We start from the raw sequence: 13,166 nt of genomic DNA, 5'->3' as shown, positions 1-13,166 counted from the left end.
CCACGAGCCAGCACTAAGCCGGCCTCGCGCAGAGCTCGCGGTCCCGCTGATTCTAGGCTGGACCCTACGCGGAGACCACGACAGTGGGGCGGCCGAGCCACGATGCCCAGGTATCCCTGCAACCCTGCTTGCACCTGGCTTATGCTCCCCTCGAGAGCCTCCCTTCTTTCCCAGCCCAGCCAGGAAGGGGTGGAGATGGGGGAGGGGTGGAGGGAGAGGCCGCTGCGGGTATATTTGGGGAGAGGAGATCCTCGCGGGACCCGTTGGTGGAAGAAAATTGTGAGTTCGTCCTCTTTGCAATTCCTGTCTTGTTGGTCAAGGATCCGTAGGCACTATCCTTGAGAGTGTGGATTCTGCCGAAAGCAAGTAGAAAAGTTCCCCAGGTGGAAAAGTTAAGAGATTTTGAAAGATCATTCAACTCCAATTATTCACTTTTTCAATAAGAGTTTCTCGAGGGTTAGGGAATGTTCTAGGAACAGTTTCAGGCGGTGAACCAGACCACAGGCCACTTCCTCAGGGACCTCGGCTCCGGGTGCAGGAGTTCACGACAACAATAAATGAGCCTAACTTGTGAAGGCACTGTGAAGAATGTAAGATCATATATAAACGGGCAGCAGGGGTGGGGGTGGGATTTTAATCACCTATCAAATACATTTTAGCTCTTCAGTTCTATGATGTCTATTTTAGTTGCTGTTCTCAAGGTCATACCTAAACCTTCTCTAAACGACTTATAAGGACATCAGGAGAGATGAGTCCTGGAGTCCATCACAGAGCAGGAAAGTCTGTTTTTCTCACATGGTGGATGGGCGGTGTGACCTCTGTTGAGTTTATGAACCTTAAGCTTCCCATCACGGTTTAATTGGTTACAACACCTCCTTCTCTCTTTTCTGCTGGGAACTTGGAAAGAAGATAATCACAATAATGAAGAAATAGTGTGTAATTGAAGAGCAAACAGGCCCGGACTGAGTTCTTAGGGGCTCACCTGTGAAATAAATGTGTGAATTTTAGTGCAGACATTTAGGGACACCTGTTTTGCTCTTTTCTAACCCCTTTTTTTCATTCCTGGTTCTTGAATAATAATGATTATAAACACTCACTGATTTCAGGTGATTATGTATAGGCCAGGCCCTAACCTAAATGAATTATCACATTTGAACAGTCATGGCAATCCTATGATGTTGGTATTCTTTTTTATCAGCATTTTAGAGGTGAAGAAACAGGTAAGCCTGGGGACTAGCACAGCAGCTTTCATATATTAGGCGCTCAAGAAATACTTGTTGACTTAATAAAGCAATGAAGGATCCAGAGAGGTTAGGTAATTTGCTCAAGTTGCCATACTCTATGTAGAAAGTAGTAGATTCGAGCTTGTAACACATCAAATCTTTCTCATGTATTTTTAGTTCAATACTCCATAATTCATTTAGGCTTTACTTTAAAAAAAAGATATAATCTTATTTGTATAAAATTATATGAGTGTGTAGAGAGGTAAATGAAAAGATGATTTTCAAAAGTGATTTTAGGTGATTTTCCCCCTTTTTTATATTTTAAAAAAGGAATCTTGAGCCAAAAAATATATAATTTAAAAAACAAAGCCAAAAACTTTCAGGGGGCAAAGATTATGTGATACACTGGCTTTACACATTCCCCCTTTTCCTAGATGTTGGTGGTTTTCAAGTTGTGCGTTTCCAAAAGTCATTGTACATTCATGTGTGTCTGAGACGCTAACACACACAGCTTTCAGCCTTGCCCGGAAGCCCCCAAATCAGACAACCTCAAATCCTGGCAATAAAGACTCTGCTTATCATTTTCTGCTTCAATCTAGTACAAAGAGAATGACTAATCCTCCGAAGTTTTACCAGTAAATTGTCCCCCCCAAATGATGTTGATTTGTTTTATAAATCTGACTGAAATAAATTTTCTTTGGGCTGGAAAGAAATTTTTGAAAGGATTCTTTTTTGTCTCTCTGAATTTTGGTTTTCTGCCTCATATAGTGAAACTCTCTGGGAAATCGCAACAGCTGAAGTGGAAAAACGGGGAAGTAATGGAAGTGAAGGCAATGGAGTTGAAACTGGAGAAAAGTCTGTTTTCTTCATTGGCAGTAAAAACGGGGTAATGCATTTTTTCCTACTTTTTTTTTTCCCCAAGTATTGTAATGATTTAACAACCAGTGGTAAAATTTATTGTAATACTTTGATAAAAATTTAGGTACTTCAACCCTTTAACCAGATGACCAATCTCCGGCCTGCTGGTTACATTGGATCTGGTTGGGCCCTCCTCACAGGTGGGTAGGGACTAACACCCAGCCTTTCTCTTCTTTTCAAGCGGTGTGTCCTGACCTGGGCCACAGCAGCCCAGAGGAAGGGGCATGTGTTTCTGACTAGACAGCCCAGAGGAGTTATCTTTTCCCAGTTTGCACAGTCACCATAAATATTGATACTATTCTGATGGTCATATTTATAGGTAACTTGTACAGCTGAAACAAGCATATAGATAATAAAAACATGAACCATATAGAGTATAATATGTTTAACTTTCACTGTCTTAAACTAGTGTCACAGAAATAAAAGGAACCTTGAAGATATCTACTCTTCTTTTTTTTTTTTTTTTTTGGTGGTACGCGGGCCTCTTACCGTTGTGGCCTTTCCCGTTGCGGAGCATAGGCTCCGGATGCGCAGGCTCAGCGGCCATGGCTCACGGGCCCAGCCGCTCCGCGGCATGTGGGATCTTCCTGGACTGGGGCATGAACCTGTGTCCCCTGCATCGGCAGGCAGACTCTCAACCACTGCGCCACCAGGGAAACCCTACTCTTCTTTTTTTTTTAAGGCAATATACTGTTTTTTTTTAAATAAATTTATTTATTTTATTTTTGGCTGCGTTGGGTCTTTGTTGCTGTGTGCGAGCTTTCTTTAGTTGCGGTGAGTGGGGACTACTCTTCATTGTGGTACACGGGCTTCTCCTTGTAGTGCATGGGCTTCCCACTGCAGTGGCTTCTCTTGTTGTGGATCATGGGGCTATAGAGCACAGGCTCAGTAGTTGTGGCACACAGGCTCAGTAGTTGTGGCGCACGGGCTTAACTGCTCCGCGGCATGTGGGATCTTCCTGGACCAGGGCTCAAACCCATGTCCCCTGCATTGGCAGGGGGATTCTTAACCACTGTGCCACCAGGGAAGCCCTAGTCTACTCTTCTGCAATAGGGGTTCTTACTCTGGGATCCATGGAGGTACTTCTTGGGGTCTGTGAACTCCCTAGAAATGTATGCAGAATTGTGTGTGATTGTGCACTGGTGCTTTTTTTTTTTTATGAGAAATTAGATTCCCCCAGGGTTCTAGTCACTGTAAACAGTGGTTGTATGGTCTAGGTTTGAATATTTCCAACAATGGGGGTGTTCTCTTTTACAAGGCAGGCTGTTTCCGTTTTTGTTTCTAGAAAATCCTAGTTACAAAGCCTAGTTGCTGGAAAATTGCAGTCTGTTTCATTGTAACATCCACCCCTTGGTTTGAATTCTGACCTGTAAAAGTATGAGAGTAAGTCTAATTTTACTCTTCTACTTGTTAAACCTTCAGATATTTAAAAATTACCCTTCTAATAGTTCTGGCAACCACCTTGTCTCCCTGAGTCTTTCTCTTTCGGCTTTAACGTTTCTTTCAGCCATGCCTCTGTGTCAGGGACTCTATATCAGTCAGTCATGGATTGTCTTATCTGCGGTGATTCTAATGTGTATTTCTCAGGATGGAACAGAATTTTTGAGGTTTTCCTTAACAACTGTAGAAGGTTTAGACACTGTTCGTGTCATGGACTCTACACGTCATGGATTATCTATCTGTTATAATCCTAGTAACTCAACTGGAATTATTCTAATGTGAAATTCTCAGGATAAAACAGAATTTTTCAGGTTTTGCTTACCTACTGTCAACTAGAGCAGGTCTGCCAGCTTCTCTGTTGCCAGATGCCGTGTTCCTGTTACTATACAGAAAAATATTAGTAATCACATAACCCTGCTCACTAAGTTTGAGCTTGGGGTCTGCAAGCCTTTTTCATTTATGATGTTGTTTTGTCCTTAATTTTATTAGACTGGATCTTTTGTTACAGTCTGTTTTTATTGTTATCTTAAATTACTTTTATTAAAGTAATTCATGTATGTGGTTTAAGAACTTAAAGACTATCAAAAGATAAATGAACTTATTTACAAAACAGAAATAGACTCACAGACATAGAAAACAAACTTGTGCAGACTTCCCTGGCTGTCCAGTGTTTAAGACTTCTCCTTCCAGGGCAGGGGGTGCCGGTTCGATCCCTAATCCGGAACTAAGATCCCACATGCCTCGCGGCCAAAAAACCAAAACATAAAACAGAAGCAATATTGTAACAAATTCAATAAAGACTTTAAAAATGGTCCACATCAAAAAAATCTTTAAAGAAAAACGAAAACAGGGCTTCCCTGGTGGCGCAGTGGTTGAGAGTCCGCCTGCCGATGCAGGGGACATGGGTTCGTGACCCGGTCCAGAAAGATCCCACATGCTGCGGAGCGGCTGGGCCCGTGAGCCATGGCCGCTGAGCCTGCGCTTCCGGAGCCCGTGCACCACAACGGGAGAGGCCACAACAGTGAGAGGCCCGCGTACCGCAAAAAAAAATAAATAAAAAGAAAAGAAAAACTTATGGTTACTAAAGTGGATAGCGGAAGGAGGGGGGATAAATTAGGAGTTTAGGATTAACATACACGTGCTACTATATATAAAATAGATAACCAAGGACCTGTTGAATAGCACAGGGAACTATACTCAATATCTTATAATAACCTATAATGGAAAAGAATCTGGAAAAAAGACATGATTTTCTTCTTTCCTTGATATTTTAATACTGCATTAATTTGTCAGAATCAAAAAAAATCATTTGGTCATCTCAGTAGATTAGAAAAGCAGTCAATAAAATTCAACACCTGGGGCAACTAACTTACTTTTAGCAAACTAGGAATAGAAAAGAAACTTCTTAATCTGATATAGACTATTATTAAAGTACCTCCATCAAATGATGTACCATAATTGATTTAACACAGTTTGCCTACTTTTGGATATTTGGACTCCCTCCTCTGTGTTTATTCAACAATTATAATTTATGCTATGATGAACATCTTTGTGTATGTTGATCAAGTTGCTTAATCTCTCTGTGTCTGTTTCCTCATGTATAAGATGAAAATAAAGTACACCTACCTTAAAAAAAAAAAGATTACCAAAGGTACATAAAGTAAAATAACAAATCTCTCCACATCATTCAGAATCTCTCCTCAAAGCCACAATTTTCATATCTTTTACGTTTCTTCTGTAATTTACTTCTGTATTTCTGAATAATGTGCTTATGGGCTGTTTCCAGACTTTGAATATTATACACTATCTGTTGAATTTCTGATAATAGTAGAAAAGTATTTACTTCCCCATCTCTCTCAAACTCCCACTTCTAGTAATATCATTGCTATTATCACGTTGGGCTGAATGCTATTATCATGTTGGGCTGAATCAATATTCAGTGTTAGTTTATTTTATTATAAGTGTCTAAATCATTTTTGCTGGTGTGCCAAGTGCAAAACTGTGATTATATTTCCTTTCTCAAGTAACTTTTTCCTGAAGTTTAAAACTTCTTTGTTTTTTATTTGCCTAGTTTTTATATGTACCTTAGTTTTTACATGCATTGGTTATCTATTGCTACATAATAAATTACCTCAAAACTTATCAGCTTTTAAAACAACAGTCATTATCTCACCCAGTTTCTGAGGGTCTGGACTCTGAGAGCACCTTAGTTGGGTGGTTCTGCTTAAGAATTTTCATAAAGTTGTAGTCAAGATGTCATCTGGGACTAAAGTTATTTCTCGCCTCGACTGAACTGGAGAATCAGTTTCCAGGCTCCTCAACATGATTGCTGGCAAGAGGCATCAGTTTCTTGCTGGCTGTTGGCCAGAGACTTTAATTCTTTGCCATGTGGACCTCTCAACAAGGCTGCATACAGCATGGCAGCTTGCTTCCTCCAGAGTGAGAGATCAAAAGTGAGAGGTTACCTGAGACAGAGGCTACAGTCTTTTATAACCTAATTTTGGAAGCGACATGCCATCACTTCTGCCATATGCTGTTGGTCAAAAAGAGCAGTGCAGTGTGTGAGGGACTACAGATGGGTGTGACTACCAGGAGGTGGGGCTCATTTGGGACCATCTCTTTTTAAAAATTTTTATTTTATATTGGAGTATAGTTGATTTACAATGTTGTGTTAGTTTCAGGTGTACAGCGAAGTGATTCAGTTGTACATATACATACATCCATTCTTTTTCAGATTCTTTTCCCACATAGGTTATTACAGAATATTGAGTAGAGGTACCTGTGCTATACAGTAGGTCCTTGTTGATTATCTATTTTAAATATAGTAGTGTGTTTATGTTAATCCCAAACTCCTAATTTATCCCTCCTGTCACCTTTCCCCTTTGGTAACAATAAGTTTGTTTTTGAAAACTGTGAATCTGTTTCTGTTTTGTAAATAAGTTCATTTGTATCGTTTTTTTAGATTCCACATATAAATGATAGCATATGATATTTGTCTTTGTCTGACTTACTTCACTTAGTTGAATAATCTCCAGGTCCATCCATGTTGCTGCAAATGGCATTATTTCATTCTTTTTTTATGGCTGAGTAATAGTCCAGTGTGTGTGTGTGTGTGTGTGTGTATATATATATATATATATATACACACACATATATATATATATATACACATACACACCACATCTTCTTTATCCATTCCTGTTGATGGACATTTAGGTTGCTTCCATGTCTTGGCATGAACATCATAAATAGTGTTGCGTGAACATCAGGTTGCATGTATCTTTCCAAATTATGGTTTTCTCCAGATATATGCCCAGGAGTGGGATTGCTAGACTGTATGGTAGCTCTATTTTAGTTTGTTAAGGAACCTCCATACTGTTCTCCATAGTGGTTGTACCAATTTATCTTCCCACCAAGGTGTAGGACGGTTCCCTTTTCTCCACACCCTCTCCAGCACTTATTGTTTGTAGACTTTTTGATGATGGCCATTCTGACCAGAGTGAGGTGATACCTCATTGTAGTTTTGGTTTGCGTTTCTCTAATAATTACTGATGTTGAGCATCTTTTTATGTGCTTTTGGCAATCTGTATGTCTTCTTTGGTGAAATATCTATTTAGGTCTTCTGCCCATTTTTTGATTGGGTTTGTTTGGGTTTTTTTGATATTGAGCTATTTGTATATTTTGGAGATTTATTCCTTGTCAGTCACATCATTTGCAAATATTTTCTCCCATTCTGAGAGTTGCCTTTGTATTTTCTTTAAAGTTTACTTTGCTGTGCAAAAGCTTTTAAGTTTACTTAGTTGCCATTTGTTATTTTCATTACTCTAGGAGGTAGATCTAGAAGTGTTTTGCCTATGTTTCCCTCTAAGAGTTTTATAGTATATAGCCTTACATTTAGGTCTTTAATCCATTTTTAGTTTATTTTTGGTGTGGTGTTAGAGAATGTTTTAATTTCCTTCTTTTATATATAGTTGTCCAGTTTTCCCAGCACCACTTACTGAAGAGACTGTCTTTTCTTCATTGTATGTTTTTGCCTCCTTTGTTGTAGATAATTGACCATAGGTGCGTGCGTTTGTTTCTGGACTTTCTATCCTGTTCCATTGATCTATATTTCTGTAGGAGCCTTATTCCTCCAGCTCTTTTTTTCTTTCTCAGGATTACTTTGGCTATTCGGGGTCTTTTTTATTTCCATACAAATTTTAAATTTTTTTGTTCTAGTTCTGTGAAAAATGCCATTGGTAATTCGATAGGGATTATATTGAGTCTGTAGATTGCCCTGGGTAGTAAAGTCATTTTGACAGTACTGATTCTTCTAGTCCAAGAACATGGTATAATCTCTCCATCTGTTTGTGTCATCTTCAATTTCTTTCATCAGCATCTTACACTTTTCAGAGTACAGGCCTTTTGCCTTCTTAGGTAGGTTTATTCCTAAGTATTTTATTCTTTTTGATGTGATGGTAAATGGGATTGTTTCTTTAATTTCTCTTTCTGATAATTCGTTGTTAGTGTATAGAAATGCAACAGATTTCTGTGTATTAATTTTGTATTCTGCAACTTTACTGAATTCATTGATGAGCTCTAGTAGTTTTCTGGTAGCATCTTTAGGATTTTCTACATGTAGTATCATGTCATCTGCAAACAGTGACAGTTTTATTTCTTCTTTTCCAGTTTGGATTCCTTTTATTTCTTTTTCTTCTCTGATTGTCATGGCTAGGACTTCCAGAACTATGTTGAATAACAGTGGTGGGAGTGGACATCCTAGTCTAGTTCCTGATCTTAGAGGAAATGCTTTCAGCTTTCCACAGTTGAGTACGATGTTAGCTGTGGGTTTGTCATGTATGACCTTTATTATGTTGAGGTAGTTTCCCTCTATGCCCACTTTCTGGAGAGTTTTTATCATAAATGGGTGTTGATTTTTATCAAAAGCTTTTTCTGCATCTATTAAGATGATCATATGGTTTTTATTCTTCAATTTGTTAATTTGGTGTATCACACTGACCAATTTGTGGGTGTTGAAAAATCATTGCATCCCTGGGTTAAATCCTACTTTCATGATCATAGTGTATGATTCTTTTAATGTATTGTTGGATTTGGTTTGAAAGTATTTTGTTGCAGATTTTTGCATCTTTGTTCATCAGTGATATTGGCCTGTAATTTTCTTTTTTGTGTGGTCTGGTTTTGGTATCAGGGTGATGGTGGCCTTGTAGAATGAGTTTAGGAGTTTTCCTTCCTCTGCAATTTTTGGAAGAGTTTCAGAAGGATAGTTGTTAACTCTCCTGTAAATGTTTGATAGAATTTGCCTGTGAAGCCATCTGGTCCTGGACTTCTGTTTGTTGGTAGTTTTTTAAATCACAGTTTCAATTTCAGTACTTGTGATTGGCCTGTTCCTATTTTCTATTTCTTCCTGGTTCAGTCTTGGAAGATTGTACCTTTCTAAGAATTTGTCCATTTCTTCTAGGTTGTCCATTTTATTGGCATATAGTTGCTTGTGGTAGTCTCTTATGATCCTTTGTGGTGTCAGTTGTAACTTCTCCTTTTTCATTTCTTATTTTCTTGATTTGAGCCCTCCCCCTTTTTTTCTTGATAAGTCTGGCTAAAGGTTTATCAATTTGTTTATCTTTTCAAAGAACCAGCTTTTAGTTTTATTGATCTTTTTTATTGTTTTCATCTCTATTTCATTTATTTCTGCTCTGACCTTTATGATTTCTTTCCTTCTACTGACTATGGGTTTTGTTTGTTCTTCTTTCTTTAGTTGCTTTAGGTATAAGGTTAGGTTGTTTGAGAGTTTTCTTGTTCCTGGAGTAAGATTGTATTGCTATAAACGTCCCTCTTAGAACTGCTTTTGCTGCGTCCCATAGATTTTGGTTTTTGTTTGTTTCTTTGTTTTAATTTTATTAATTTTTTACACAGCAGGTCGTTATAAGTCATCAGTTTTATACACAACAGTGTATACATGTCAATCCCAATCGCCCAATTCATCACACCACCACCACCACCACCCGCTGCTTTCCCCCCTTCGTGTCCATACGTTTGTTCTCTACTTCTGTGTCTCAATTTCTGCTCTGCAAACCAGTTCATCTGTACCATTTTCTAGGTTCCACATATATGTGTTAATATACGATATTTTTCTCCTTCTGACTTGCTTCACTCTGTATGACAGTCTCTAGATGCATCCACGTCTCTACAAATGACCCAATTCCTTTCTTTTTTATGGCTGAGTAATATTCCATTGTATATATGTACCACATCTTCTCTATCCATTCATCTGTCGATGGGCATTTAGGTTGCTTCCATGACCTGGCTATTGTAAATAGTGCTGCAGTGAACATTGGGGTGCATGTGTCTTTTTGAATTATGGTTTTCTCTGGTTATATGCCCAGTAGTGGGATTGCTGGATCATATGGTAATTCTATTTTTAGTTTTTTAAGGAACCTCCATACTGTTCTCCATAGTGGCTGTATCAATGTACATTCCTACCAACAGTGCAGGAGGGTTCCCTTTTCTCCACACCCTCTCCAGCATTTGTTGTTTGTAGATTTTCTGATGATACCCATTCTAACTGATGTGAGGTGATACCTCAATTTAGTTTTTTTTTCTTTTTTTTTGTTTTTTTTATTATTATTATTATTATTTTTTAACATCTTTATTGGGGTATAATTGCTTTACAATGGTGTGTTAGTTTCTGCTTTATGACAAAGTGAATCAGTCATACATAAACATATGTTCCCATATGTCTTCCCTCTTGCGTCTCCCTCCCTCCCACCCTCCCTATCCCACCCCTCCAGGCTGTCACAAAGCACCGAGCCAATATCCCTGTGCCATGCGGCTGCTTCCCACTAGCTATCTACCTTACTACGTTTGTTAGTGTGTATATGTCCATGACTCTCTCTCGCCCTGTCACAGCTCACCCTTCCCCCTCCCCATAACCTCAAGTCCGTTCTCTAGGAGGTCTGCGTCTTTATTCCTGCCTTACCCCTCAATTTAGTTTTGATTTGCATTTCTCTAGCAATTAGTGATGTTGAGCAGCTTTTCTTGTGCCTCTTGGCCATCTGTATGTCTTCTTTGGAGAAATGTATATTTAGGTCTTCTGCCCATTTTTGGATTGGGTTGTTTGTTTTTTTAATATTGAGCTGCATGAGCTGTTTATATGTTTTGGAGATTAATCCTTTGTCCATTGATTTGTTTGCAAATATTTTCTCCCGTTCTGAGTGTTGTCTTTTCATCTTGTTTATGGTTTCCCTTGCTGTGCAAAAGCTTTTAAGTTTCATTAGGTCCCATTTGCTTATTTTTGGTTTTACTTCCATTACTCTAGGAGGTGTATCAAAAAAGATCTTGCTGTGATTTATGTCAAAGAGTGTTCTTCCTATGCTTTCCTCTAAGAGTTTTATAGTGCCTGGTCTTACATTTAGGTCTCTAATCTATGTTGAGTTTATTTTTGTGTATGGTGTTAGGGAGTGTTCTAATTTCATTCTTTTACATGGAGCTGTCCAGTTTTCCCAGCACCACTTGTTTAAGAGACTGTCTTTTCTCCATTGTATATCCTTGCCTCCTTTGTCATAGATTAGTTGACCATAGGTGCGTGGGTTTATCTCTGGGCTTTCTATCCTGTTCCACTGATCTATATTTCTGTTTTTTTTGCCAGTACCATACTGTCCTGATTACTGTAGCTTTGTAGTATAGTCTGAAGTCAGGGAGTCTGATTCCTCCAGCTCTGTTTTTTCCCCTCAAGACTGCTTTGGCTATTCAGGGTCCTTTGTGTCTCCATACAAATTTTGAGATTTTTTGTTCTAGTTCTGTAAAAAATGTCATTGGTAATTTGATAGGGATTGCATTGAATCTGTAGATTGCTTTGGGTAGTATAGTCATTTTTCACAGTATTGATTCTTCCAATCCAAGAACATGGTATATCTCTCCATCTGTTTGTATCATCTTTAATTTCTTTCATCAGAGTCTTATAGTTTTCTGCATACAGGTCTTTTGTCTCCCTAGGTAGGTTTATTCCTAAGTATTTTATTCTTTTTGTTGCAATGGTAAATGGGAGTGTTTCCTTAATTTCTCTTTCAGATTTTTCATCATTAGTGTATGGGAATTTGCAAGAGATGCAAGAGATTTCTGTGCATTAATTTTGTATCCTGCAACTTTACCAAATTCATTGATTAGCTCCAGTAGTTTTCTGGTGGCATCTTTAGGATTCTCTATTTATAATATCATGTCATCTGCAAACAGTGACAGTTTTATTTCTTCTTTTCCAGTTTGGATTCCTTTTATTTCTTTTTCTTCTCTGATTGCCATGGCCAGGACTTCCATAACTATGTTGAATAATAGTGGTGAGAGTGGACATCCTTGTCTTTTTCCTGATCTTAGGGGAAATGCTTTCAGTTTTTCACCATTGAGAATGAAGTTTGCTGTGGGTTTGTCATATATGGCCTTTATTATGTTGAGGTAGGTTCCTTCTATGCCCACTTTCTGGAGAGTTTTTATCATAAATGGGTGTGGAATTTTGTCAAAAGCTTTTTCTGCATCTATTGAGATAATCATATGGTTTTTCTTCAGTTTGTTAATATGGTGTATCACATTGATTTGTGTATATTGAAGAATCCTTGCATCCCTGGGATAAATCCCACTTGATCATGGTGTATGATTCTTTTAATGTGTTGTTGGATTCTGTTTGCTAGTATTTTGTTGAGGATTTTTACATCTGTATTCATCAGTTATATTGGTCTATAATTTTCTTTTTTTGTAGTAGCTTTGTCTGGTTTTGGTATCAGGGTGATGGTGGCCTCATAGAATGAGTTCACGGGTTTTCCTTCTTCTGCAATTTTTTGGAAGAGTTTGAGAAGGATGGATGTTAGCTCTTCTCTAAACGTTTGATAGAATTCACCTGTGAAGCCATCTGGTCCTGCATTTTGTTTGTTGGAAGTTTTTTTTCTATAGCTTTTTAATATGATTTTTTAAATTAATTAATTTAATTTATTTATTTTTGGCTGCGTTGGGTCTTCCTTGCTGCGTGCGTGCTTTCTCTAGTTGTGGCGAGTGGGGGCTACTCTTCATTGCCATGCGCGGGCTTCTCATTGCGGTGGATTCTCTTGTTATGGAGCATGGGCTCTAGTCATGCGAGCTTCGGTAGTTGTGGCTCACGGGCTCTAGAGCACAGGCTCAGTAGTTGTGGTGCCTGGACTTTGTTGCTCCGTGGCATGTGGGAACTTCCCACACCAGGGCTCGAACCCGGTCCCCTGCATCGGCAGGTGGATTCTTAACCACTGCACCACCAGGGAAGCCCTTGTTGGAAGCATTTTAATCACAGTTTCAATTTCATTACTTGTGATTGGTCTGTTCATATTTTCTATTTCTTCCTCTTCAGTCTTTGAAGGTTATACCTTTCTAAGAATTTGTCCATTTCTTCCAGGTTGTCCATTTTATTAGCATAGAGTTGCTTGTAGTAGTCTCTTAGGATGCTTTGTATTTCTGTGGTGTCTGTTGTAACTTCTTTTTCATTTCTAATTTTATTGATTTGAGTCCTCTCCCTCTGTTTCTTGGTGAGTCTGGCTAATTGTTTATCCATTTTATTTATCTTCTCAAAGAACC

The 13,166-nt window shown here is 38.5% G+C and overlaps 1 protein-coding gene across 1 annotated transcript in view; it reads left to right on the top strand.

The window, feature by feature from the left end:
• DYNC2LI1 (dynein cytoplasmic 2 light intermediate chain 1) overlaps positions 1-13,166 on the top strand; it is a 45,189-nt gene continuing 32,023 nt past the window's right edge. Inside the window, exons 1-2 of the mRNA XM_079941183.1 lie at positions 1-110; positions 1,992-2,109. Of these exons, the coding sequence (XP_079797309.1) occupies positions 103-110; positions 1,992-2,109 (126 nt within the window). The 5' untranslated portion in view covers positions 1-102. The remainder of the gene's footprint in view (positions 111-1,991; positions 2,110-13,166) is intronic.

Source organism: Stenella coeruleoalba, assembly GCF_951394435.1.
Source record: "Stenella coeruleoalba genome assembly, chromosome: 13".
NCBI classification, from domain to species: domain Eukaryota; kingdom Metazoa; phylum Chordata; class Mammalia; order Artiodactyla; family Delphinidae; genus Stenella; species Stenella coeruleoalba.
This window is presented reverse-complemented; position numbering and strand designations above follow the sequence as displayed.